This window comes from Haliaeetus albicilla, chromosome 2 (genome assembly GCF_947461875.1).
Source record: "Haliaeetus albicilla chromosome 2, bHalAlb1.1, whole genome shotgun sequence".
Lineage (NCBI taxonomy): Eukaryota > Metazoa > Chordata > Aves > Accipitriformes > Accipitridae > Haliaeetus > Haliaeetus albicilla.
In genome coordinates this window covers 24,840,131-24,865,562 of record NC_091484.1, presented here as the reverse complement: position 1 = coordinate 24,865,562, position 25,432 = coordinate 24,840,131, and the positions used below count along the sequence as shown (strand labels likewise).

Sequence of the window (25,432 nt, the reverse complement as noted above, 5' to 3'; positions counted from 1 at the left end):
CCTCCTTTCAGGTAGTTGTAGAGAGCGATAAGGTCTCCCCTCAGCCTCCTCTTCTCTAGACTAAACAGCCCCAGTTCCCTCAGCCGCTCCTCATAAGACTTGTGCTCCAGGCCCCTCACCAACTTGGTTGCCCTTCTCTGGACATGCTCCAGCAACTCAATGTCTTTCCTGTAGTGAGGGGCCCAAAACTGAACACAGCACTCGAGGTGCGGCCTCACCAGTGCCGAGTACAGGGGAACAACCACCTCCCTGCTCCTGCTGGCCACACTATTTCTGATACAGGCCAGGATGCGATTGGCCTTGTTGGCCACCTGGGCACACTGCTGGCTCATATTCAGCTGGCTGTCATCCAGCACCCCCAGGTCTTTCTCTGCCAGGCAGCTTTCCAGCCACTCTTCCCCAAGCCTGTAGTGCTGCATGGGGTTGCCATGACCCAAGTGCAGGACCCGGCACTTGGCCTTGTTGAACTTCACACAATTGGCCTCAGCCCATCGATCCAGCCTGTCCAGATCTCTCTGTAGAGCCTTCCTACCCTCAAGCAGATCGACCCTGCCTCCCAACTTGGTGTCATCTGCAAACTTGCTGAGGGTGCACTCAATCCCCTCATCCAAATCATCAATAAAGATATTAAACAGAACAGGGCCCAACACCGAGCCCTGGGGAACACCACTTGTGACCCGCCACCAACTGGATTTCACACCATTCACCACTACCCTCTGGGCTTGGCCATCCAGCCAGTTTTTCACCCAGTGAAGAGTGCACTTATCCAGGCCACGAGATGCCAGTTTCTCAAGGAGTATACCATGAGAGACAGAGTCAAAGGCCTTAGGCGGGTCACCTGGTCATAGAAGGAGATCAGGTTGGTCAAGCAGGACCTGCCTTTCGTAAACCCATGCTGACTGGGCCTGATCCCCTTCACTTTGTACAGTGCTTCCCATAACAAAATCTGAATACCCTCTAAATCCTAATGAATTTATCATCCCTACATTCCTGTGATGTACATTTATAGTTTAGGTACTACCTTACCATAAGGAAAATTCATTAAAGAATTATGCTTAAATAAGGTCCAGCTGGGACCTTAAACAGGCCTAGTTGTAGACTAATGAGCACCAATTTCTGATGGTTTTGTAAATGTGCTCATCGGACACACGAAGCATAGAAGCACAGTAACCACATCTGAAAAAGAAACCTTATACAATTTGCCCAGTGTCAAGAAGAAACATGGATCATCAGCAGGAATAGGAACCAGCTCCCTTAATTCTCTCAGTACTCTGCCAACAAGCCCATTCTTCATTCCACAAATCATGTACTTCGGGTAAATGAAAAAACCTGAAAACCTGTTCTTCTCAAATTCTGTCATCTGTAACAGACGCACATTGAACTACTACCATTATGATCTCTCAATATTAGAAAGTTGAATTAAAACCAGTCAAAACTATTTGACTCAAGCAACTCTACAAGAACAGCTGAATATCAGCTACTAATACCACTCAGAGAAACAACATAAACCCCCCCACCAACAATAACTTTCTCAAGGTTATGGAGGGAAAGTAAATCATTCCAGCTCTGTTTAAAGCTAGCAGCTGTTAAGAGGAACTTTCTAGAAAGGTCTAGAATTTGCACATGCAAAAGTTTTAATTATACAGTATTTTCTTCATTATCTCAAGCTCAAGATATTCATAAAAAGGACACAAAGGAAGTGGTACACCACCTTGGAGGTATATGGCATCCCTCCAAATGAGCAGCGTGTGGTTGCCATGTGGTCCCTAAGTCCCCAGAACATGTTCCCATCACTTCCGACACTCCACTTCCAGTCCTTTCCATGACATTTCTTCAAACTACATTGGTCTTTTGCACATATGGGAGGACATCCATACATTAATTGTAAAGACATCCTCCGCTTTGAACTTGCTAGGTGACCCAAAGCAGGATGGCTGCAGCAGCTAACTGCCCAAGTATTTATTAAGCTTTCTAAGCCCTCAGTTGCTGCATCCACATTTCTAATGTTAGCTAAGCTACTAGCTCAAAGTTAGGTGGAGACATCTTTGTGAATTGCTGCCACACACTGACTGCAGCACAGACAAGCCTTAAGCTTTGTGGTTATAGCAAACATGTTGAAAGTGTAGCATAAGTTACAATTATACTGAAAAAGTAAAATCTTTTTCCAAATAATGTTTGTAGCAAAATGCCTATGCAAAGGAAGCTTTTGATGACCTTTTTATTGGGGGATGAGAGGCTGGAAAGCAGCCCTGTGGAAAGAGATCTGGGGGTTTGGGTTGATGGCAAGTTGAATATGAGTCAACAGTGTGCCCTGGCAGCCAAAAAGGCCAACCGTGTCCTGGAGTGCATCAAGAATAGCACAGCTAGCTGGTTGAGGGAGGTGATTGTCCCACTCTACGTTGCACTGTTGTGGCTCCACCTCAAGTACTGTGTGCAGTTTTTGGCGCCGCAATATCAGGACATGAAACTATTAAGAGTGTGTCCAGAGCGGGGCGACTAAGATGGTGAAAGGTTTCAAGGACAAGACTTATGAGGAGCAGCTGAGGTCACTTGGTTTGTCCAGCTTGCAGAAGAGAAGGCTCAGGGGTGAACTCATCACAGCCTACAACTTCCTCATGGGGGACAGTGGAGGGGGAGGTGCTGATACCCTCTCTCTGCTGACCAGCAGTAGGACATGAAAATGGAATGAAGCTGCGTCAGGGGAAGTTCAGATTGGACATTAGAAAAAGGTTGTTCACTGAGAGGGTGGTCTGTCACTGGAACAGGCTCCCCAGGGAAGTGGTCATAGCACCAAGGCTATCAGAGTTCAAGGAGCATCTGGATGATGTTCTTATAGTCATATGGTTTAGTTTTAGGTAACCCTTTGAGGAGCAGGGAGTTGGACTCGGTGATCCTTAAGGGTCCCTTCCAAATTGAGATACTGTATGATTCTGTGTTTGCTTCATCCATATGCAAATCCACTGCACATCCTCTAATAATATCTGGGGAAACAAACCATATACCATGGGTTCTCATTATTAAGCACAATCAGAAACGGCTTTTATACGATGCATTGTAGCTTCTAATAGTTTCGTTGCCACCAGGTAAGAAGATGATAGTTACACATCAATAAAACAAAACTGTTAAGAGTTCATTCTGTGTATAGTGTTAATACTTAGAGAGAACAATTGACCTTAACAGATTAACAACCTGATTCAACACTAATCATTTATAAATGTATAGATACATAAACACTTCCCAGAAACTCCTGACTGAAATATTACTGACAAAAAAATAAAATCTAAATTGTTTCTGGAAAAAACCCCAACCTTCTTTTAGTAAGATTCTGCTTCCTGCTAAAAAATTCTCAAGAAAGTTACACTTACACATGTTTTCCAAGAGTACGTATTCTGATATGCAGACTTATCCTTTTTAAAGTATACACTATTGTCAAGTCAGCAATTTAAAAGAGATAAGTAGTCTCAGGCATCTCATCCTTAAACTAAAGTGTTTAAGCAAGTTAACAGAGTAATAAAAAAACCAACATTTCTACCAGAGGAGCCATATTTTATTCCTTGAAAATTGGAAATTAACATACTGTACCCTACTGCCTTTTACAATATCTTCTTCAGTCTTTAGGAACACTCCTATTCATTTGATTTAGCATTAAAAAGAGAATAAATGTAATACCTTACTGAATGGTGACACAAGACTTCAATGCATTGGTAAGAAATCTATGTCAGTTTGGAAAAGATTTAGACCATACTCATTGTTAAAGTGTTCTTCTACTCACAGTAATTTTTACATTAGCATTACATTTATCTTCTTTAAAGGGTATCTCATAATTTTTTATAATTTCAAACATATAAAATCTAAGATAGTCTAACACTTTTTCACTAGTTTCTCCTTAACCAATCTTTGGATATTAAATCTTTCAAAACAAGCAATTATTTTGCTTTATAAAGCACCCATTAAAATAGGATTTTGGCATTTTCACTTTCAGACATCCACATAGATTACATTCCTAATCTGTTGCAGCAGTTTTACATATGCTGCCACAGCATACAGTTTGGCTATTAAATCTAGCAGATTTTAGGAAATAGGCATATTTCACAAATAGAAGAAAATACAGATATTCATTATGGATAAATTTAAGGTTCCTAACTATAACTAATGCCCATCCTGTAAAAGCCATAAAAATCACTCTTAGAATGTATTTCAGACACCTTCTAAATGCAGATTTTCCCTAAAAGCAGTAATGAGCAGACTAAATAGACCAAAACGAGCCATTGCATTTAACTTTTTTATAACAGCATTGAATATACAGACAGGAACAGGAATACCACACACAAAGCTATTAAAATAAATACTGTTTCCTGTTCTTTAAAACATATGTTGCCTAACCATTCCCAGATATATTTGTGTTGATTTTTTGAATAGAGGGCTGAGGCTAAATTAAGGGTTGAGTACACCCACAGACTGGAGTGAAATGTCAATAGCTATCAGTTTCTACCAGTATCAATCTTCTCATGCAACCACAGAGCTTAAAGAGGGACCTTAGCTCAAAGGTCATTCACAGTGTAGAGGACCAACTGCCTGTTTCACACTAAGTGCTAGCGCTTATATTATTTGCCATAACCACTGTCCTAATTTTCTCCAGCAGATGAGTTTGGCAGCATAAACTTGTAGTCTCTACAGAATATATGAGTCTCCTACTCTACTGTTTCAAGTAACCACCCAGGATGATCTACAACTACTTTCAAGAGTTAGAAAAATGCTCCCCATTCTTCTAGACAACCAACAAGGTGTGCACCACGCTGGACTAAAAGGTGCTTAGTTTAGCAGACACAAGTAAACTAATGCTTCAACTGTTGCAATAACCTCTGATACATGTTCCTCTATACCTATCACCCATGTGGCTGCTAAACAGAAAAATACCTCTACCTCTTCCCTCAAATGATATTTGACTGCAGTCTCTCAGTAGAAAACAGAAACCAAGTAAAATAGGAATGATGAGGCTCCTGCTTTCCCTCTCCACTGTTTTTTTCCTTTTTATAGTATTTTCACACGAAAGGCTTGTCAGAAAACAAGTACTATTTTTAAACTGTTCTAAGTGGGTGGCTTCGTTGCTTTAACTGGATCACAAGGAGTGGAATCTGACTGTAATCATTTCCTGTAGCCTGATTTTTTCCTCCAATTAAAATTCAAAATGAAATATAAAATCCAACCACTGCTTCCACTTGGCTGCTACATGACTTCTTTTTCACAATTATTTTTTCTTTAATTGAAGGACTTTGGTTAAAATTATTTTTAATTTAAAAAAAACCCAAAGCAATCTAGTTATACACGGCTATGTATCTCCTACTTATCAACAAAATTTCCCGAAATTATTAGCTTTCTTGTAAAGAAGGTGTTACCCAAATAAAAGTGGAGTGGGTTGTTTCTTCTTTTAAAGTATGAATATGTTTAACTGATTTTGATGTAACTGTCACAATTTTTCTGATAATCCTGCCTAGCTCATACTCTCTTCCTTAGCACTCAATGGAATAATGAACTTGATTTTCAACTGCAATTACAACAAAGTGAGCAAAGCACACCTTCCAAGAGGATCAGTGTCTGCCGGCATGACAATGATTCTGAAGCATTTTTTGAGCATTCAAGCACAGGTTTACTGCAGTCTAACAAAAACATGAACAGTATATGATCCTTTAGTTTAAGACGTCCAGTTCTGTAATTAAACTTTTTAACATGGACTCATATAGCAGTCCCAAAATACACAGGGACAGTATAAAACCTCAATCCTAGACACAACTAGGAAAACCAGACAAAAATATATGAATATGACTACAAAAAGAAACATATTTTGTATTTTCAAAGTAACAGCTTTCCATGGTATTTAAAGGCAAATAAATTAAAATTTGTAATTTTAGAATTAAATTATTTAAAAAAATGTAAAGAAAAGATGTGGACTTGCTTGTGTCAAGGATAGATCAACAGTATAAATAAAATAATCATTATATTTGTACCTTTAAATTAGATTGTACAGTTTAGACACTAAGATACTACCTACCATTGGTTTATGGTATTTAATAATAAGATATCATTTATAAATACACTAACTTCCAATCTTACTATAAAGTAATTTTTATTAAAAGGATATGCCTTTACATCTATGTTGCCACATTTTTCATGTGATCACTGTGAAAATACAGAATGTTGCAAAACAAATCTGACAGCAAAAACTGAAGTCTGTGAGATGCTGGTGTGATTGAAAATTACGCTAGAGATTTTAATAGGATAAAGACACAACTGAATATTAAGCTTTAAAAAGACGATAGCACTGAGCTCCTAATCACAAACATCGTTAGCTTTAGTTTTAAAACTTATTGGCAGAAACCCAGAATTTCACCAACTACACAGAATTTCTTTTCTATGCAATAGCTTAGATTCAGATAACCCTAAAGAAAGGCCAGGTAATATTTATGATGTGTGGAGAGTCTCGGTCCTACCTCCTCTAAAAAGTAACATAGTGCAGAAAGTAACACATATGCCAACTTCATTGCCAGCCACTCAGCAAAATCTTGCTAGCAATCTAAAATACAAATAGCCATCATTTATAAATATAGGAGTAAAACACTTCCAATTCCTTTATCAACCTCACTCCAGCATTATAACTTAATAGTACATAATATACTGATATTGCAGACAGATCACAGGTTTGACATAGCAAAATATATTAGAAACAGAATAGTAAGAATGTAGCAGAAAAAGGCAGCAAGAAAGTAAAACATGAAACATATCCCACAGTAACTTTTCCTGCTACAATCCCTTCTACTTCATCAACAGCAGCATTTCATATGTATACCTTGTATCAACCCAACTTTTGGCATCATTTAAGTCATCATGGCGTTTGGCTCATTATTTTTAATCTTGTTGCCAAGGGGAGTTTGCACCTTTTAAATTTTGCACTTTATGATGCTAGCTTTCCTTGTGTTTTTCCATCACTTACTGTCCTGAATATACTCATGTATTGTCAATACGTCTCCCTTTTTCCACACACGCACATCACTACGTCTTTACTGATCTGATTAGACATTATAGGAAGATAAATATTTCCTCATATTGCAGTCATACCTTCATATTACTTTGCAGAACTACTCATAATCTATGCAAACGCTAGGGCTAAGATCTGGCATCAGGTACTGATGAAATTAATTTGTGTTCAAGTGTAACATGAAATTCCCCTCTGAAGTTTTGCAATGGAAGGACTGTATCCAGGTCTTTCCCATATTCACGAACTGCACTATTAACATGCATTTCCTAAATGTAACTAAGCATTGAGTGATAAATGAGTGTTGAGGGTTTCCAGGGGAACAGCAACTGTATTTAAAGCCTCTTTCTAATAAGATCAGTAACTAAAACCTAGCTCAGGTGAATAAAACTAACAGCTATTCTCTTAGAACAACTTTTTAGGTAGACAGTAACAGCCTTTTTCACTGATTGAGTTCTTTTTGCTTGGCAACTATAACATTTACAAAATCATAGTCATAAATGACATGAAAGGATACATTTGGTGTGATTCAACTGAGTTCAGAGATCTAACATGACAGAGGGTAAGAAATTGCCAAATCTCAGTGTTATTGCTTAGACCACAACATAGGGTAGTATGCAGTATAGGAGGTAGTGCAACTCTACATCAATGAGCACTGAGAAGCAGTCACACTATAACCTACTTCTTGTGAATTGCCCCATATCTGCAAGCCATCATGTCCTCACTACTGTGATAGCTAGATTAAAGCTAGTACATTCAACCCCACTTTGATTGTAGCACAGCCTAGAAATGAAGGCTGCTCCTGGAGATACTTGCCAATTCTGAGCCCACATCATTTCCCTTCAGAGCCTAAAAGAGGCAATGTCCTGTCAGTGGCATCGCTGGAAATAACATGAACTACACTTAATGATGCATAGAAAATACATTGGACATTTGGTCTCGGCATAGAAAATTATGAAGTACTAGTGATATTCCTTGAACTTGATAGTAATAGCTCTACATTAACTTACTGACAATATAAAATAGTGTACTGACCCTGAAGCGTAATTCAAATTCAATAGTTTAGGGTCTGGTAAAATTCTAAGTACAACATTACTGATCTGTGCTGTTTCTTGAAACCAATAAAAGTATAAACCTAGTCAAAGACTAGTTTATGGAGAGTAATGGGAATTATGATGATATGCAGCTCCCTTCACTCATATGACCATGAAAATTACTTCAGAAACCTATAATGAAGGAGTTTGCTAATCTGCTCTGTTCATGAGGAAAAATAGCCTAATGATTAATCCTTCCAGTCTGATTAGTCCTGGCTCCCGAGCCTTCCCAATTGCCTAACATTCCTTTGCTGAATTCACTTTTCTGTAGGGAAAATAGGGAAATAGTGTAAGGAGGGTGGCAACCTGCTTGGGGTCTTGCATCTTACATCCCTCCAGCCAAACAAGACCACAGCTGACAGCCACTGTATTGTTAAAGCTTGAATGCTCTATATGACAACTGAAGCAATTACAGGTGTCTTCTCCAAACAAAGCATGTTGAAAGTGGAATTTTTCTTTTTCCTCCCTAAAAGCTATAAGCTTTTCCCCCTCACAACTCTAACAATAAGCTTGAAGATAGCTATACAGGTTTAAGAGAGCTGTGAAACCTTCACAGACCACCAGCCATGCAGCCAATTTTGAGCTTAGCTGCTTTTTACTCTCAAAAAAACCTATTTCTAGAACTCATGAGGTCAAACTGTGTGTGTGGAGGTCAGGAGGGAGCATTTATGACTGACTCCAACTTATCCTACTTACATGGCATGACATACACACATTTTAAATTCCATGACTATAGATAAGTTATAAAAAGTTTTTCAAGATCTGGGAATGTTTGTAGAGATCACAACCATGTTCAAATACTCATAGCTATATACTAACATATACATGTGTGTGTGTGTGTGTATGTCAGCAGTTAAATTTCAAGATTGCAACACCTGGAGATGTTTCAAACATTAATTCTATATTTGAGGATATTAACATGAAACATTTGACTTCCATATTTCAGTGTGTTCCACTTTTGTTACTACCTCAAAGCAGTACTTATCCCAGGTCAAAACTGTTTATGAACTACTGTTAAATGTTGTTTTTATTGTTAATACTTATCACAAGAAGAGATTTGTACATTTATGTACACAAAATATCATAAAGCCTGTGTTCTGTATGCTACTGCAAAAATCTATCACTAAAGAGGTTACGTTAATAAAAAGGGGCTTATCTGGGTATGCAGTATTAAGAGATTTAAAATGATAGGCAGTGAAATAAATCACTGCAGAGGAAAGGCAAAGATTAAAATACTTAAACCTAAGAAAGGAATATCAAATTTGATTCAGAATCATATTTATGAACATCATCGACCCCGAGTAAGACTGAATTTCAAGAATGGTACACAATCAAGTATGCAATCTGCCTGCACTGCATAAATTATGCATATTTAATTATAACACATATTTAGTATTCATCAGGAGCATGCTTACATGACAGGACACTTACCTGATACAACTTCATAAACAAAAAGATTGAAAAAAATAAACAAGAGACTATGGAATTTAGCAATGAGATGGCTAGTGGATAGCACAGGACCCAGCTTCCAAACTAGCCTACAGATTTTTCTTCTTCATTAACATATTTGTTTTACAACATTTCAGAGACATAAAACCATCAACAGTTTTCATGATCTTCATAAGTGGCAGATCCTACTTAGGATGGAAATTCAGCATGTGACTATCCAAAAATCATATCCTTGATGCTTTTAGAATTTCTTTCAATGTAAAGTAAGTAGCAGGAATTAGCATTATCATGCCAACAGCATCAAACTTGGGTTTGATACTGTTAAATAAAATGCAAGTTCCTAAGCATTTCTTGCTTGGGTTGGGCAAATATATAGTTCTAATTAAGGATCAAGCTCATTAATTCTATTTTTCTGGGTTTTATTTTGTTCAAAAAAGTATTTATCTTATAAAAGAAACTTTTTATACAGGTAGATTAGTTGGTAAGAACCGCATAAATGGCTGCTTACTAGATTCTTTTATAGTGATAGACTGCTCAATTTCATTTTATCAACATCATATTATTTTATCAACATACCTAATGAAACTTACTAGTTTGACATGATTTGGGAGATATAAAACCTATCTAATAGAATATATACATATATATAAAAAATTATTCTTACCAAGATGACTTGGAAAAGAACTGGAAAAAGACGGATTTCTTCCACAAGGCTGTAAAAACATATTTTAAGATTTATTTAAAAAGAGAGGAAGAGAATTCTTATTTAACACACTAAACTCACAAAAGGATCAGAGTAGTAGAAGAGCCATTGCCAAAACCCATGACCCAGAACCTCAGCCTTTGACTAACTCTCAACAAAAATGAGCTCCAATTCAGCTATTAAATAGAAACAGCAATGTTATACCGCTTTGGAAATTGCTTTTAGGTCTGCTTCACTGATGTGATTCAAGTGAGTGGAACAGTAATTAAATTAATATTTTTAAATGGCAGAAATTAATAAAAATTCAGAAATTTAATACTATACATACTATGAAGCAGTCGGTGTGCACCATTAATAATTTGAATTAATAGACTCAGTGCACATAGTGTAAATATAAATATGCTGTGGTTTTTTTAAAGCATGCCACATTAACTAGCTTCTTAGGTTTACCATATTAATATATAAGACATTCGTCAGCCACTTCTCTTGACAAAAACTGAGAAGTGGTCACCCAAAATAATTTAGCTATATTCTCCTGAATTTCAAAATCAGATACAAAACAGCATATACATACTTAAAAGAAAGAAGAATATTCTCAAAAAACAGTAATACTTTACATTAATGCAGTCTTGTCTATTCTTAGAACCCAAACACTTTATATTTCTTAAAGCATGTCTCACAAACACTATGATGACATATGAATTATATGATTACATACTCTTTCCTGTATTACATTGTCCAATTTGAAGAATGATTGTCCCTTTTCCATACACACTGTACTAGATGCCTATTCACCAAACACCACAGAGAACACCAAACTGTTTCAAAGATTTTTCTCTTGTGTCTTCATAACATTACTGAACTGCTTCATAAACAATAGGGATGTTTAGCCTTGTGATATAGCTGTAAGATAAGATTGTATTATGAAGTTCATGTAATAAATGCAGAACTCAAACACAGACAGCATGTCTGAAAGTATTGAGGGAAGATGTGCACTATGACCATACGCTCAACATGAAGCAGGTGCTTTTGCACACTTACTCAGGGAACTCTGCATATAACATACTACAAAATTGTCTTGGAGGTAGTATGTCAGTTAAAAACATAAAGTTATATTAAATAGTTCTCTGTTAATAAAGAGGAGTCGTATTTGACTAAAATAAGCATTTAGTTACATGTTTGAAGCTTTATTGTGTAATACCCTATACCAGCTTCTGGTACAACAACAATCAGATTAATTCTATTTGGTAAACTATTTGTTAAAAAGAACCTATACATTCCTAAAATTACAGGTTTCCATTTAAGAGGTTTTTATTCATGTCCAGTAAGAAAAGAGGAGAAGGTATTATTTTTATGGATAGCATAAGCTGAAGCATTAAGACTGTGAACTGAAGCAACTAAAAGGAATTGCACATTCTCTTCTAAGAACTTCATGAAAAAATTGAAAGGGGGCTAGAAAAAACATCCAAGGGTCATAAAATCATAAAATGCTTCATTTAGATTAACATCACCTATCAGAGCCCTGGTTGTTCATACATGTTGGAATAATTTTATGTAAAGGAAATATAATAAGGAATGAAATGCATGCTAACAGAACAATCATATCTATGAAGAACTGAGAATTACTTAGAAGTCAGATACGTGCATTAAGTATAAATAATGGTTTCCTAGTTCATATTGTTTTCCTATTTCTCTGATCCTTGCATTCACCTAAATGTTATAATGATGACCATGTAGAATCCATATGAAGTTGGGGTGGGAGCAGAGGTTTAGTGTAAGAAGATCTATTGCATTGTACAGCACTGGCATGTGGACCCAGAGACGAGTAAAACACATCCACTAAATTGGTCAAAACATAACAAAACAATATAATTTTATGTACCTGTATAACATGTTTAATGTAACTAAGTAACAGCCTTGTTCGACCAAATGTGTTCATTTTTTACTTGCCTACAGAAATGGGTAAAGGCACAAGCTACACCCAATAGAAAGAAGAGTTCATACATGGAAAGGAACTCATTATTTCTAAGTTAAGAAGCTTGAATTTAAGGAATATTTCTGTTCTTATTAAGTTGATGGAAAAAATATCCATATGCAATGGAAATCCCAACAAGTTCCTTACATAGGTCAGGAGAACCTGAAAGCTCTCCGCTGTGCCATCTAACAACCCTTAAACAGACAGTTATGGCACCTTGGACACAGCCGGGTCATGAAAGAGTCCCAGGATTGCAGATAGGAAGAGTTATTATATTTGATGTTCATTTTCCAGGGCCAAATCTACTAGTTAAATTAAAAATTTAGACCATACCTGTAAAACAGAATTTTGCTGATGTGGGTAGAACAATACTGAACATAAAAAAGGTCATTTAAACACCACAGACTCTCAGAAAGAGCAACTACTGTAACAGCAACCACATTGACAAAATGAAATTTTGCCAGCACAAACCATCTTATGCTTAGGGCATATTGGAATTACTCACACCAGCAAAAGCTGCTTACTTTGCTACGTAAGAAGCATTTATACTGAGAACACATTGGCAGTAAAATACAAATACCAAGAATAGCTGAGCAATCCTAGTTTAGGCAAAATCTAGAAAAATGATTTTGTGGTAAAGACTAAATTATGACACAATTAGTTTCAAAAACTGTAAGCAGTCCTGATTATTACAGCATTACGAAGTCAGCTATACTTTCTGTTGATCTAAGCTAAGACGAAACTAGAGCCAATATGGCTATTCTTAAAGGTCACCTGCAAACCTTTATGATTGAAACAAGAAACAGCTGCAGCCTTTAAAGAAAATGATACACATAACTTAGCTAAAGCAAAGTCACATCAAGCAATGTATTAAGACAAATCTTAAATGGTTTATCCCAGCTTTGCATATACGTGCACAAGACGGACAGTGATATTATCACATTCTTCATTGCTATCTTACATAGTTTTTTACAAAGGAAATGTCTTAAAGCAGGTGAAAAAAGAGTTCAGCTAGGAAATTTATTTCATAGAATGATCATATTCTAAATCAAAAGTAGTTTGGTTCTTTTTAGACTTTTATAAAATTTATATTAAATTAGGTCCTACCCTGTTTGGAAAACATATGTATGAAGATGATCCTGTATAAGCAAATCATAACACTAAATATCAAGTACTTGTATTTTCTTTTCATTTAAACCTACATCCAAATAAACAACAGTGGCTCAAAATAACTGGTCATCTGATTTTAAAAGACTTGCCACCAGTATAATCCGAATTTTTAACACACTAACACTTTTCAAATTGAGTTTATGCCTCTGGTCTTGCTTTCAAAAAATACGCATCTGTTTTTCTAAGACATCCTAAATTGCCTTCTTGCAAAACACAAACCTACTGCAGGACACTGAACACAAAGGCTTTTTGTCACAGGTGTGATCCCTTAAAAATTCCAGGCACGTACTCTGAAGTAAGAGCCTTACACAGCAGGACTCCTGGTTTAGAGTTTAAGCTTTCTGTCCCAGCACTTGCATACAAAAGGAAGTACCTTATACCAGGGTGTGAATTTATACTGCCTTGCATTTACTTCTCACAGGAATAATTCTGGTACACACTAATGAAGGCAGTTTTGAGGAGACAGCATAAGACTAACTCCTTTCTTATTGGGCATCAAGAATATCTGTACTGGTTCCCTATAGAGAATTCTTTGTCTGATGAAAATGGGATGAGATGTTTCAGTTGTATGAGTTCAAGTTGGGCATAATACCAAATTAGAAAAAAAAAAAAAAATAGAGCGAAATCAATAAAACTTCTGATCTTGTGTCACTGACAAAGCAGTTTAATAATGTCACTATTTTACTCCTCTAATTGAAATTGTCTAGCAATTAAATATCCTTATTTAGATTTTTTTAAACTTTTTTAGGAACTTCTCTGCTCAAACACAAAACTATAAATTCAACACTTCCAGACTGCTGTTTTCCTCCTTTATAGGTAGGATTTACCTGTAGGTAGGCTATGCCTACAGTGGCAGCTGGTCCCTAAATAAAGGAAACAGAGCAACATTCTGTAAAAATACAAGGCAGTGAATTTTCCAAAACACTGAGATTTGTGCTCTTAAGTCAATTCATCTTCAAAAATCAGTCATAAGTTTTTTTATAAAAGCCATAGATTGCTACACTTGAAGTAAACACTACTAATTAGTCTTTCACTTCTTATTATACATAATAAATGCCTTTTCTAGGACAGCAATGCAACAAACGACATAAATCACAGTAAAAACCAGGGGTTAATACACAAACAGAATTTGATTTTGACCCCTGACAAATGACTTAAGAATTCATGACGCACTGCAGTCTGCTGTTATTCATGTCTATATTTTTGGTCTGGATCATTCACAAAAAACCCCAAACCCACAAGTGTGCAAATGTTTGTATTATCAAATTGAAAAGCTGCAATAAAGGCTAGCAAATGAACACAAAATGGCCAACACCACTTCAGCAGCATAGAAGGATAGAAAGTTGGTGGAAATAATCAACTGGAAACTCCTCGATCTCAATCTCATACAGCAAGTAAACTCAGGGATATGAGTTTCTAAGTTGGAATAGCCTCTTAGTGCCATTGGTACCTTGAATAAATTAGAGAACAGCTCACACAAATTTACTCTTTCTGGGTGAATCGCAAATAATAAAGACCCACCACTGAACCAGAAAGTTTCAAAGTCACCTTACTGCCACACTTTCATACCATGCCCTCAGCAGCTGTTCAAAGGCAAAGACAATGATCTCATCATTGATTTTAAGAAATATTATACCAAGGCACAATTTACAATGGCATCTACCATAAAATACATCAGGGAGAAGATCTATCAACCTTGTCTTTAGGTGTCCCAATTATTTTAAAGTCAATTTTCTTGAAAAGAGTTATTCTTCAATTCTGGTTCCTAAGCCTTCTCAGCAACTGTAGTTTACATTTCAAATGACCCAGGGGGCAAGGACGAAGAGAGGACTTTTGGCCTTTCAGTGGGCAGAAAATTATTTTGGACGTAGAATAATCAGATTTTTATTTAATGCTTCACTTTTTGTAGCAGACAGAAAAGGAAGATAAACACAACAATAAAGATCTGTATGTGAAGGAGATATACACCACCATTATTTGATGATTATATTTTGAAGATATTTCACAAGCATATAATTAATATTGAATATGGGAAACCTAACAAGAAAAGGCTGACTGCTATTCATAAACACAAAGGAACAAGATTTGAGAATTCAAATAAATGCACAATTCCACTGTAAGAAAAATACCTGAAGTAGGGTGTTTCTTCTTTCAAATATCTCGAGTATTTGCTACAAGTGTCAATGTATGTGAAATTCAAGGAAAATATTTTTCAATAAGTCCAATATGAAGATTTGCATTAAATGTAGTGAACCAAAGCAGTTTTGTTTTTATCATGTAACAGCAGTGGAATTGTTAATAGCTTCCAGTAATTATGCGGTGAAATGAAAGGGGCTTACTTTCAGTCCCAGTGTAAGCTCAAAAACTGTCTGTTGCACACATTTATGGGAAGGGTGTCAACACAATCCCAGTCATTTTGCCAGTAGTCTCAGCAAGCTTACTGAGGGACAACAGTTTGTATTTTCAATTCCTGTTCAGTTTCCAGCTTCAAAATTCATATTTTTATAGGAATATTTGTCTTTTGATATATCTAAGCCACAATGTATTGTGCTTTACCGATTTCCCATTATTTCCTACAATTTTACCCTTGCCTATTCACAAGTAGAATAGAATACCTAACCAACAATCCTAAAATGAAGTGTCCCCCTTTTTTGATATAAAATCATAATACAAAATTATTCCCAGTCAGTGAGGCAGTAATTGCAAGCAGGCATGAAAATTATTATTAAATTTTTTTAAAAATTAGAAGCGAAGTATATGTGTTATCAGCCCCAAATATTGCAGACCTACAACGTGGTATAAAACAAGAAAATACTACGACAGAAAGCTTGAGAGACACTAAAGGTTAGGGTCATAAATAAAAATGTTTGAAGCTCTGACAAAGTCGCAGCCTCTGCAACTGTGCTCTGCACATTCAGTGGCAACAAAATCTTTGCCATACTGGAATTATATCAATTTCCTGCTTTTTAGGGTATAAAATCTTTGTTTCACTTTTAAAAAGAAATTACATGAAGTTTGGCTCCTTAAAAAATATGACTTAAAAAAAATTGTATTTCTTTCCCTTGAGTACTAAGTCCTGAGGGATATTTTGCTTGAAATTTTTTTATTAATATTTCCATTATGTGTTATCTTCATGGTCTCTTGACACCTACAAGTCAATGCTTCCTCCTAGCTTTGAAAAAGAATTTAGTCTAAAACATTAAAAATATGTATTCAAGCCCTTTTCAATAGTCTCCTATTTTCCTCCTTGCTGAGATTATAAAATCTCTTCATTCACTCTGATATCAAGGATTTGAGATTTAAGCCCACAGTGTTCCCATTCACATTGTTGATTACACTCTACAAAGGACAGATTACTTCTCTGAATGGACTACCTGCAAAGTGCTAGGAGCTATAATGTAAAGTAATATGCCAGGCTATTCCTAGTTGACCAGTACCATCAGAATAAAAAAAAGCAACCTTCCTCCTAAGATTAGACTATTTACTTCTTTTTTTTTTTAATACAGACCCTAGCTTTCTGTATATAATAAATTTAGTTCCATCCATTGTGGGCCACAAAAATAGTCCAATATTGCCAGTGATAATACCTACACACCACAGCTTATTTCAGTTTGTTCAGTGACATGTTTCAATACGGATTTATGGTTGATAATTTTTCTATTCCACTTATCTCTAAGAAACCAAAACAGGAAAACTATGCATTGATTTACATATTATACAAACTTGCAGAAAATGACAGAAACTGATTTACAAAGCCATAAACCAACACTAACTGTAGTTTTGATTTAGTTTTCCATGATCATTTTACAGATTTTTTTTCCTCTCACTGTGCACAACAAAACTGTATTCTGTGCTCTACATGACTGTTACTAGAAATTAGAATTTACTAGAGAACAAAAGCTCCATTTAGGGACAATTTTCAAAGTTTAAGGTGAATCTATACCACAATTTGCAAATACACTAAAAATTACTCTATTCAAATTGTCTTCACACATTTTTAACATTAGTTCTATTTCACCCTAAAAGAAAACAGTTTCAGGAAAACTGGACTGTACTAATGTGTCCAGTCTTAGACAAAATAACCAAATGATTGTCCTTTCTGCTAAAGACTGACTTAGGAGACTAATTTCCAAGTCCCTCACCAATTTGATTCAAAGTGATATAGTAAGTACCCCAGTTACAAGGCTCAACTGAACCAAAGCATGTCAATCATCCATTCTGAGTTTTGGTATTTCACTGAAGTATATCTATGTTTTAGTTTAGACAAAATAACATACCTCAATGAAATTTTGTTAAGAGTTCATGTTATGAGAATGGAGAGCAATGAGGACTTAATGATATAATAATAAGAGTTATGTGGAAAAGAAATGCAAATCTTACTTTAAAAATACACATCTAACAATCAGGTTCTTGGAATGTCTATAAAAATAACCATACTTCTTCATAAACTTTCAATATCAGATTAATTAAAACACAATGAATTGCAAGTATGGTCAAGTGATCATGATAATTTCTGATAAATCTACTCATCTCCTGAAGTATCAGAAATTATACAATTGAAAAGCTTTTCATTACAATCACAATATCTTACTCTGAAAACTGATTTTAATAAGTATTATGCCTCAAGAGATTTTTCAGCTTAAAGATGAAGTTCACTAATCATCACAAATGGAACTGATGAAAGTCTAGTAAATCTTACTTCCTTTAAGGATCCTAAACCATTTTTTTTAGCAGAGCTTTTTTTAATGCTATTGCTGTTAAGGCTTGAAGACTAATATTTTCTGAAGTTTTTGCCAGGTTGTGATTGTGTATTTTAGACTATTATTGTATCCAACTGGAAAATAAGAAAAACAATTCCATTCTTCCTCTAGTTTTAAAGACTTGTTTGAAGGAAAGGAAGCACAACAATGTTAGTCCTTTCTCCAGTTCTGCTATTTTTTAACATAATTTTAAATAAAAAATTGCATTAAAGTTTTTATAAGTTAATTTTCAGATTTTTGTTTAACATAAAATACATCTTGATGTTTCACAAAATTATAATATTGTCTAAAATAAATCAATAGCTGGTTAGACGAATTATTTCAACCATATCCCAGATACTTTTCCAAAGCCTTTTTAATTTTTTTTTTTTTATTTTAGGCATTTGTGTATTTATAACTTTAAAGTCAAGCCTGACTGAGGCTTAAACATAAAATTATAATTTGCTAAATAATTTTAACTAATTTGATATATGAAAAAGCTTCAGACAATTCTGAAAAAAACTTTTAGTCATATGTTCTTAGTCATATGATTTAGTTTTAAGTAGTCGTGCGAGGAACAAGGAGTTGAACTTGATGATCCTTTTGGGTCCCTTCCAACTTGAGATATTCTATACAATAGTACGTCAAGCAACTTTTTCTTGCTTCTGGCCTTCTACAGGTAAGCACTCTCACGCCTGAGAGAGTTCACACACAACTACTTGCACAAATAAGGGTTGCAATTAGTCTTTTGCATCAACCAATATCTCTGGTTATTATTCTTATCCCTAAGAAATTATAAACAAAATCTGCTAAATGAAAGAATGTGGGTGAGAAAGTACTTCATTCACCAACAAAATCAACACTTTACCTGTAATCTTGGAATATTTCCAAGATAGCAAAGCAGTCACTTTACACCTCAGACTTCCAACACTTTGTTAGTCAGATAATGTTAGTGAAAGCTTCTGAACCCATATGTTTTTTTGATGGGTGATCTGTAAGGTGTAAACATAAACACATCTATCTGCTAAATTACTTACCTATGATTTCAATGCACTAAATAAGGAAAGTAAAGTAGGCCTTACACCTTCAATCTAACTCATTTGAGACTCCTCTGTTTGTACTTGTCCTGCAGATCATGACACAGCAAGAAGCAAGGAAGCAGCACAAAGGATGTTATGTGGGTTTGGGGCCTGTTCTAAAATAGTCTACAATATTGTAAATCCTTCTACATACTGCCCCCCCCCCCCCCAAAAAAAAAACATTCTTACTGAATGTAAAATAAAAACCCCAACCCTTTGGATTGATAGAGACATGGCTGACCAGGGACAAATGGAAGGGAGTGGATGAGGTAAAAGCAAAGGTCCCAGTTCACACATCAGAGATCGCTTCTTCAGGTGGTCAGCTAACACTGATTTCAAGTGTTCTCAATTCCTACAAAATTTCATTCTACTACTTGACAAAAGGGCTGTCACAACCTCTGAATAACTGCAGAAGTTTGAAAGAGAGATACAACAGAAGGCTGGCAAGCATTCCACAAAGCGAGGCCTTTTCTTCACAGAAGCACTTGTAATCAAGCATCTCTTAGATATTTAAAAAATAATTAAGGAATATCTAAAGGAGAAAAGAGCCATTAAAGTGAACTTAAGCCATCCATTCAACAATGGGATTAAAATCTGAATTGAAAATGAAGATCAACATTTTAGATTTTAATTTGTGTAGAGACTGCAGTTCTTGCATGTATAAGTACCTCTAACTGTTCTTGCTATGCAAAGTCTCTAGGGAAAAGACTGGTAAATATTTTGGAACTTGCCAAAAATCCAAACCCATTTGCTGTTATTGAAAGAAACAGAATACAAGGGCAAATCCACCCTGAGCCGGAAAAAAATCTAGGTAAAAATGAAGCTTTAAAAAAATATTATTAATAAATACTAACTACATAGCTATGAAACAACCTTATCTATATTCATTTAATAAAACTGTAAGCAGGTAGAACAACACCACTTAGTGTTACGATAACAAGGTTATCTTTCAGTCCTCTGAATATTTCCTCCATTTAAAAAAACCCAAAACAACAACAACAACAACAAAACCCAAACTATCTAAAATATGTGATTTATCTATTAAAAAAAAAGCATGAGCAAGAAAACATTAAGAGAACATTTGGGAATAGTAGCATTTCTGAGTTGGATCTCCACAAGAATTTAGGTGTCCTCATGGTCCTAGAATTTCCAGTCATAAAAAGTAAAAGCATCTATCTTTATATACGTGGAGAATATGGGCCTAAAATTGGATTTGCAATATTCAGAACACTGACCAGGGATCTGGCTGATCTAGCCAATATGAAGGCTTAAAATGCTCCTATCTTCCAGGTTCAGTAATCAATACCCATTTAGGATTCATAGTCTCGTGCATTACTCGCTTGTCTTCTTTTTAAAAAGGGTAGTTTGGGGGGTTTTTTGTTTTGTTTTAATGGTTACCAAATGTCTTCCTTAGAAGTGTAAGAGAGACCCAGGTTCCAAACCTCCTCTTCAACCCCAGCCTTCTCTCTTCAGGGAAATTTAGCTAGTCAGTAGGCTATGTTCACTCTATAGGGGGTTACGGTCCAACCTCTCTTTGTGAAGCTGTCCTACTGAAGAGAATAAGAATTATAGGTTTATTAGGCCACAGAAGGGGAGAATGACTTTGTTGCCTATTTTTTTTAGGTCATCATCTGGTAAAGTGAAATCTTGAATCCCTGGTGATTTTTAGGTATTTTTAAAAACCCATGCAAGTATTTACAAACATGTAAATTCTGCAGAAATGCTTTTTTAAGCACTTAAATCATTTTTTGTAAAAACTGATCTTACTGTAATGGTGCCAATTTATAAGTTCTCAATGGAAAAGAAACCCAAACAAACAAGTATATTTACATCCATTTTTATCATAAATTAGCTTGGAGAGGTTCCAACAGCAGCATTTTTCTTTGTAAGGAATGCACATGAGCAGCTGAGGGAACTGGGGTTGTTTAGCCTGGAGAAAAGGAGGCTGAGGGGAGACCTTATCACTCTCTACAACTACCTGAAAGGAGGTTGTAGCGAGGTGGGGGTCAGTCTCTTCTCCCAAGTAACAACTGATAGGACAAGAAGAAACAGCCTCAAGTTGTGCCAGGGGAGGTTTAGATTGGATATTAGGAGAAATTTCTTTACTGAAAGGTTTACCAAGCATTGGGACAGGCTGCCCAGGGAAACGGTTGAGTTACCATCCCTGGAGGTATTTAAAAGACGTGTAGATGTGGTGCTTAGGGATATGGTTTAGGGGTGGACTTGGCAGTGTTAGGTTTACAGCTGGACTCAATCTTAAGGGTCTGTTCTAACCTAAATGATTCTATGATTCTATATGGTCACCTGCCTCAAACTGAGGTGTCAGTAAAAGAGGTTATAGACGAAATTAACAAAATTAACAGAGACAAACCACCAGGACCAAAGAGCATCCACCCAAGAGTTCAAAAAGAACCAGAGAAGAAAATAGCTCTTAACTGTAGCGTGTACCTTGTTTAAAACTCTCTGCTTTCATAGGAGATTTAAAAGACAGAAAATGTGATGTTATCGGATACTGACTTTTGAGAAAAGTTGGATGGGGGGGGTGAAAATCTGGGCATTACAGACATTCTAAGCTGAACAAATGAGTAGAAGCTATTCTGAATAACAGAACGGGTAGGCATGCACAGAGCAAGAACCAAGACTCTGATTTTAAAGGGATGAAATGCCAAATCCATGACAGATCTTTGAAGAAGGCAGTCAGCACGTGGACAAATGAGAGCTGGTTGACACAGTATTCTTGAGCTTTCAAAATGTGTTTTATAAGGACCCCTGCTAAAGGCTCTTAAAAAATAGGCAGGACTGTTCAGATTGCAAAAGTTACAGCTAAAGGAGAAAATATGCCAGAAGTTTATGAAGTAGCGTGTGCTTATTTTTAACTGTAAGAACCTGATAGCATCAAATTAAGTGGCAAGTGCCAGATTAAACAAAGAAATTCAAAGAAAACCCCTAAAGGTGATAAATCTTCATATGCAGGTGATTATGCTATGGAGTAACTATTAATGCTGAAAGTTATTTGGCAAATATCTTTTTGAACACATGTAAATGAAATGAAAATTACTTATCAATAGCTACTCTCTACAGAACACCCCATCTTCTTAAATGGCTTCTGAAAAAAACAACTCACAGGGGACTGAGAAAGCATGCAGAAAGTATTGCCACTCTCTTGCCTTCTTCCTATAGTCTTCTCTGGGCACCTACTGTTGAACACAAGACAATGGATTGGATGGTGGTTTAGATTTGCTTCATGCTGAACAGAGGATTTGCGGCAGAACTGAATTCACTCAAGTCTACAACTCCAACTGTAGTATCCTAACCAGGTGACTCTTCCTCATGAGCTGCTTATTTTTTATTTGCTATTTATATTTACATTGGCAAAAAGTCACGCTTGAAAGTAAAAATAACCAAGAATTAATGGTATTTTCTCCTGTTTAATGCCTTACATTAAAAGAGTAAATGTGAACATTACAATATGACTTTTTCAATAATTGACTTAACAGTAACATCAAATAGTGGCCTCACATTTTTAAAACTTAGACATTCAGCAATTGATCAGCAACACAAAAGAGGAAACAAAATTACAGGTTTAAGGTTAATAGCCAATTTCTTCACTAAAGGGAAACTTCTATAAAATGTAACACTAAGGAGTTGTGTTTTACATTAAAACCGGTGATTAGTATTACAGTCAGTACATGACTAGACTATGAGAACTCACTTGCAATAATGAACTCTGACCACTGCCTTTGATATGAATTACAATGATGTGATACTTGACAACACTGTTATTAGCTGACATACAACTTAACATTTCAAGAGTCTGTTTCTGGGTAGGACTTCTTGCCTGATGTTATTCAATAAAGCAGCATATATGCAAATATTATACCAAATAATAGGAATAACAAAGATCATACAAATTCTTTGCTGTTTTATATTACCATTACTTCTCTAACAGGAAAATCAAGGGGTTTGCAACTCAATGTTCATAGATGTGAAACTAGTGTAATCAGAATCAGGTTCAAAATCTACAAAAATATTCCCCAAAGTTCTAATAAAACTGTATCATCCTCTGACAATCTCTCTCAAACCATCTGCATTATGATTTTCTCACTAATGTTGTACACTTCTAACATGTAATTCTACTGTTCAGTTCAGTTGGACTAAGCCCCATAGCCTTACCTGTTATCAGAACTACTCCATATTATTTTATTCATATTCATTACAGAAAACAAAAACACACATAAGAACAGAGAAGTAATTTAGAAGCAAATAGATCTACTTTTTAAAGTAAGCACTTAAACCTTAAACTAGGAAATTAAAATGACTAATGAGAAGAACAAAGTATTTTTAAAGCAATTAATATAAGCCCACATTAATCAATTCACCAGGACAGGACAGCACTGAAGTGCTAGCCCTCTAGAATAATGGCAAAGAAACTACACCAGGTTCAAAGAGGCACAACACTAACAAGTGTTTGTGAACCAAATCACAATTCTACCAACACAAACTACTTAAAAGCACCCAATTGAACTCCAAGGAGTTTGGTTCGGGGGTTGGCTTTTTTTTTTTTTTTTTTTTAACTGTTTGTTTTCTGAAACTGAGGGCATAGGCATTAGATAGACCATTTCAGAATATACTGAAATGTAAACAAATACTAATGTAGAACATCATGATGTATGAGAAGAGGATCAATTCATTACTAACACCAACTCTAAAACGTGCCTTTAATGGTCTTTAATAGATAATGCATGGGTCCAAACAGTAGTATAAATGAAGTTTGAAAATTGGACCATTCTTGGATGATTTCAAAGACATTGTGATAAAGTGTTCCTTTAATTAGTCAAGACAATCTGCTGCAGTGTACAAGGTCGATCCATCTATCATCTTCACAGGTACTAGATCTGTGGCATTTAGAAGTAGCAGATCTTTTGTTGCTCTTCAGCACCTTCCTATTTTGTTTTCTACCACCTTTTCCCCTTTTCTAGAGCAGTGCCTAATGTCTGTCTGGGAAATTTACAGTAAGGATAGGAGGTGGGGAATGCTCCTTAATTTGCTCCCCTGTCCTTCAATCCACCATAAATATAAGAAGGGTCACACCATTAGTTTTTAGATGATCTTTTTTCTCCCTCAGGAAATGACTTTAATAGCAGAATACTGCAATGCATCCCACTCATGATTATTATCCAATGCAGTATCTGACACTCCCCTCACTTCCACTCTATTTCCTTTACTGTGTCCTTTCCTTACAATCAAAAATGTCTATTTTAGCAACCTATAAAAACCAGACTCCATAGTTTTGAGCATTTAGCTTTCAGATATATTAATGCCATCAAATGCTTTAAGTTTCTGACTAAAGGTAAGTCAAGTAGCTGCATAAAAGAGCACACAGCAATATATAGCTACATTTCATAACCTTATCTATAAGACCAAGAGCCAAGTTAAGAATCATGATCCAGTACAAGCTTCCTGGAGTAGCACAGTATAAAATACCTTACAATAGTCAAAACATTTAAGAAGAGCTAACTGATATACCATATTAATAGAAACTAAGAAATTCACATCAACTCTTCCTTATTACTAGAAAAACCTAACAATCTTATTACAGACCACAAAAAAACAGCGTACAAGACTCAAAGCAGGAACCAAAAAAAATCCCCAACCCTTAATGAATAGATTATGTCTGACTTTCTATCAGTACACACAACCTATACATCAGTTGATAAACACACAAAGGACAAGTTATCTTATGATACTGCTCTTTTTGAGTACGGACTTTGCATAGTTAAATCAGATCTCGCCCTGCTGCAAACATTCGCTCCCACTGTGAGAAGTACAGTTCCTCCAACAACTCCTTACACAAGTACAATCCACCAAGAGTAATTAACAAAAGGAAAAAAAAAAAACCCTAATGCAAATTTCCAGTAGTCCAGAGATTAATCATTAACTGAAGCTACATGTTTCCTTAATATCAGTGATTTCTTTTAAAAATCATCGGTCTCAAAATACCTAAAGATGAACTCTGCTATTAATTGTCTCACTGGTTTTTTATGTCCCCAATTTTTCTTACCATAAAACATGAAAAATTTTTGAAGAAAACAAGGCAAGAGGTATTTAGGAGAGCCACAACAGAGTACTATTAACACTCTTAAAGCCAGACTATTAGCTTTGAGCCCAGTATAAAATAGGCAACTGATGGACA

The 25,432-nt window shown here is 35.7% G+C and overlaps 1 protein-coding gene across 5 annotated transcripts in view; it reads right to left on the bottom strand.

Annotated features, from left to right (window-relative positions):
* ULK4 (unc-51 like kinase 4) overlaps positions 1-25,432 on the bottom strand; it is a 257,257-nt gene that overhangs the window by 114,101 nt on the left and 117,724 nt on the right. For all 5 annotated transcript variants that reach the window (XM_069810917.1, XM_069810925.1, XM_069810901.1 and 2 more), the window contains one exon: positions 10,238-10,286. In XM_069810917.1, coding sequence (XP_069667018.1) covers positions 10,238-10,286 — 49 coding nt within the window. The remainder of the gene's footprint in view (positions 1-10,237; positions 10,287-25,432) is intronic.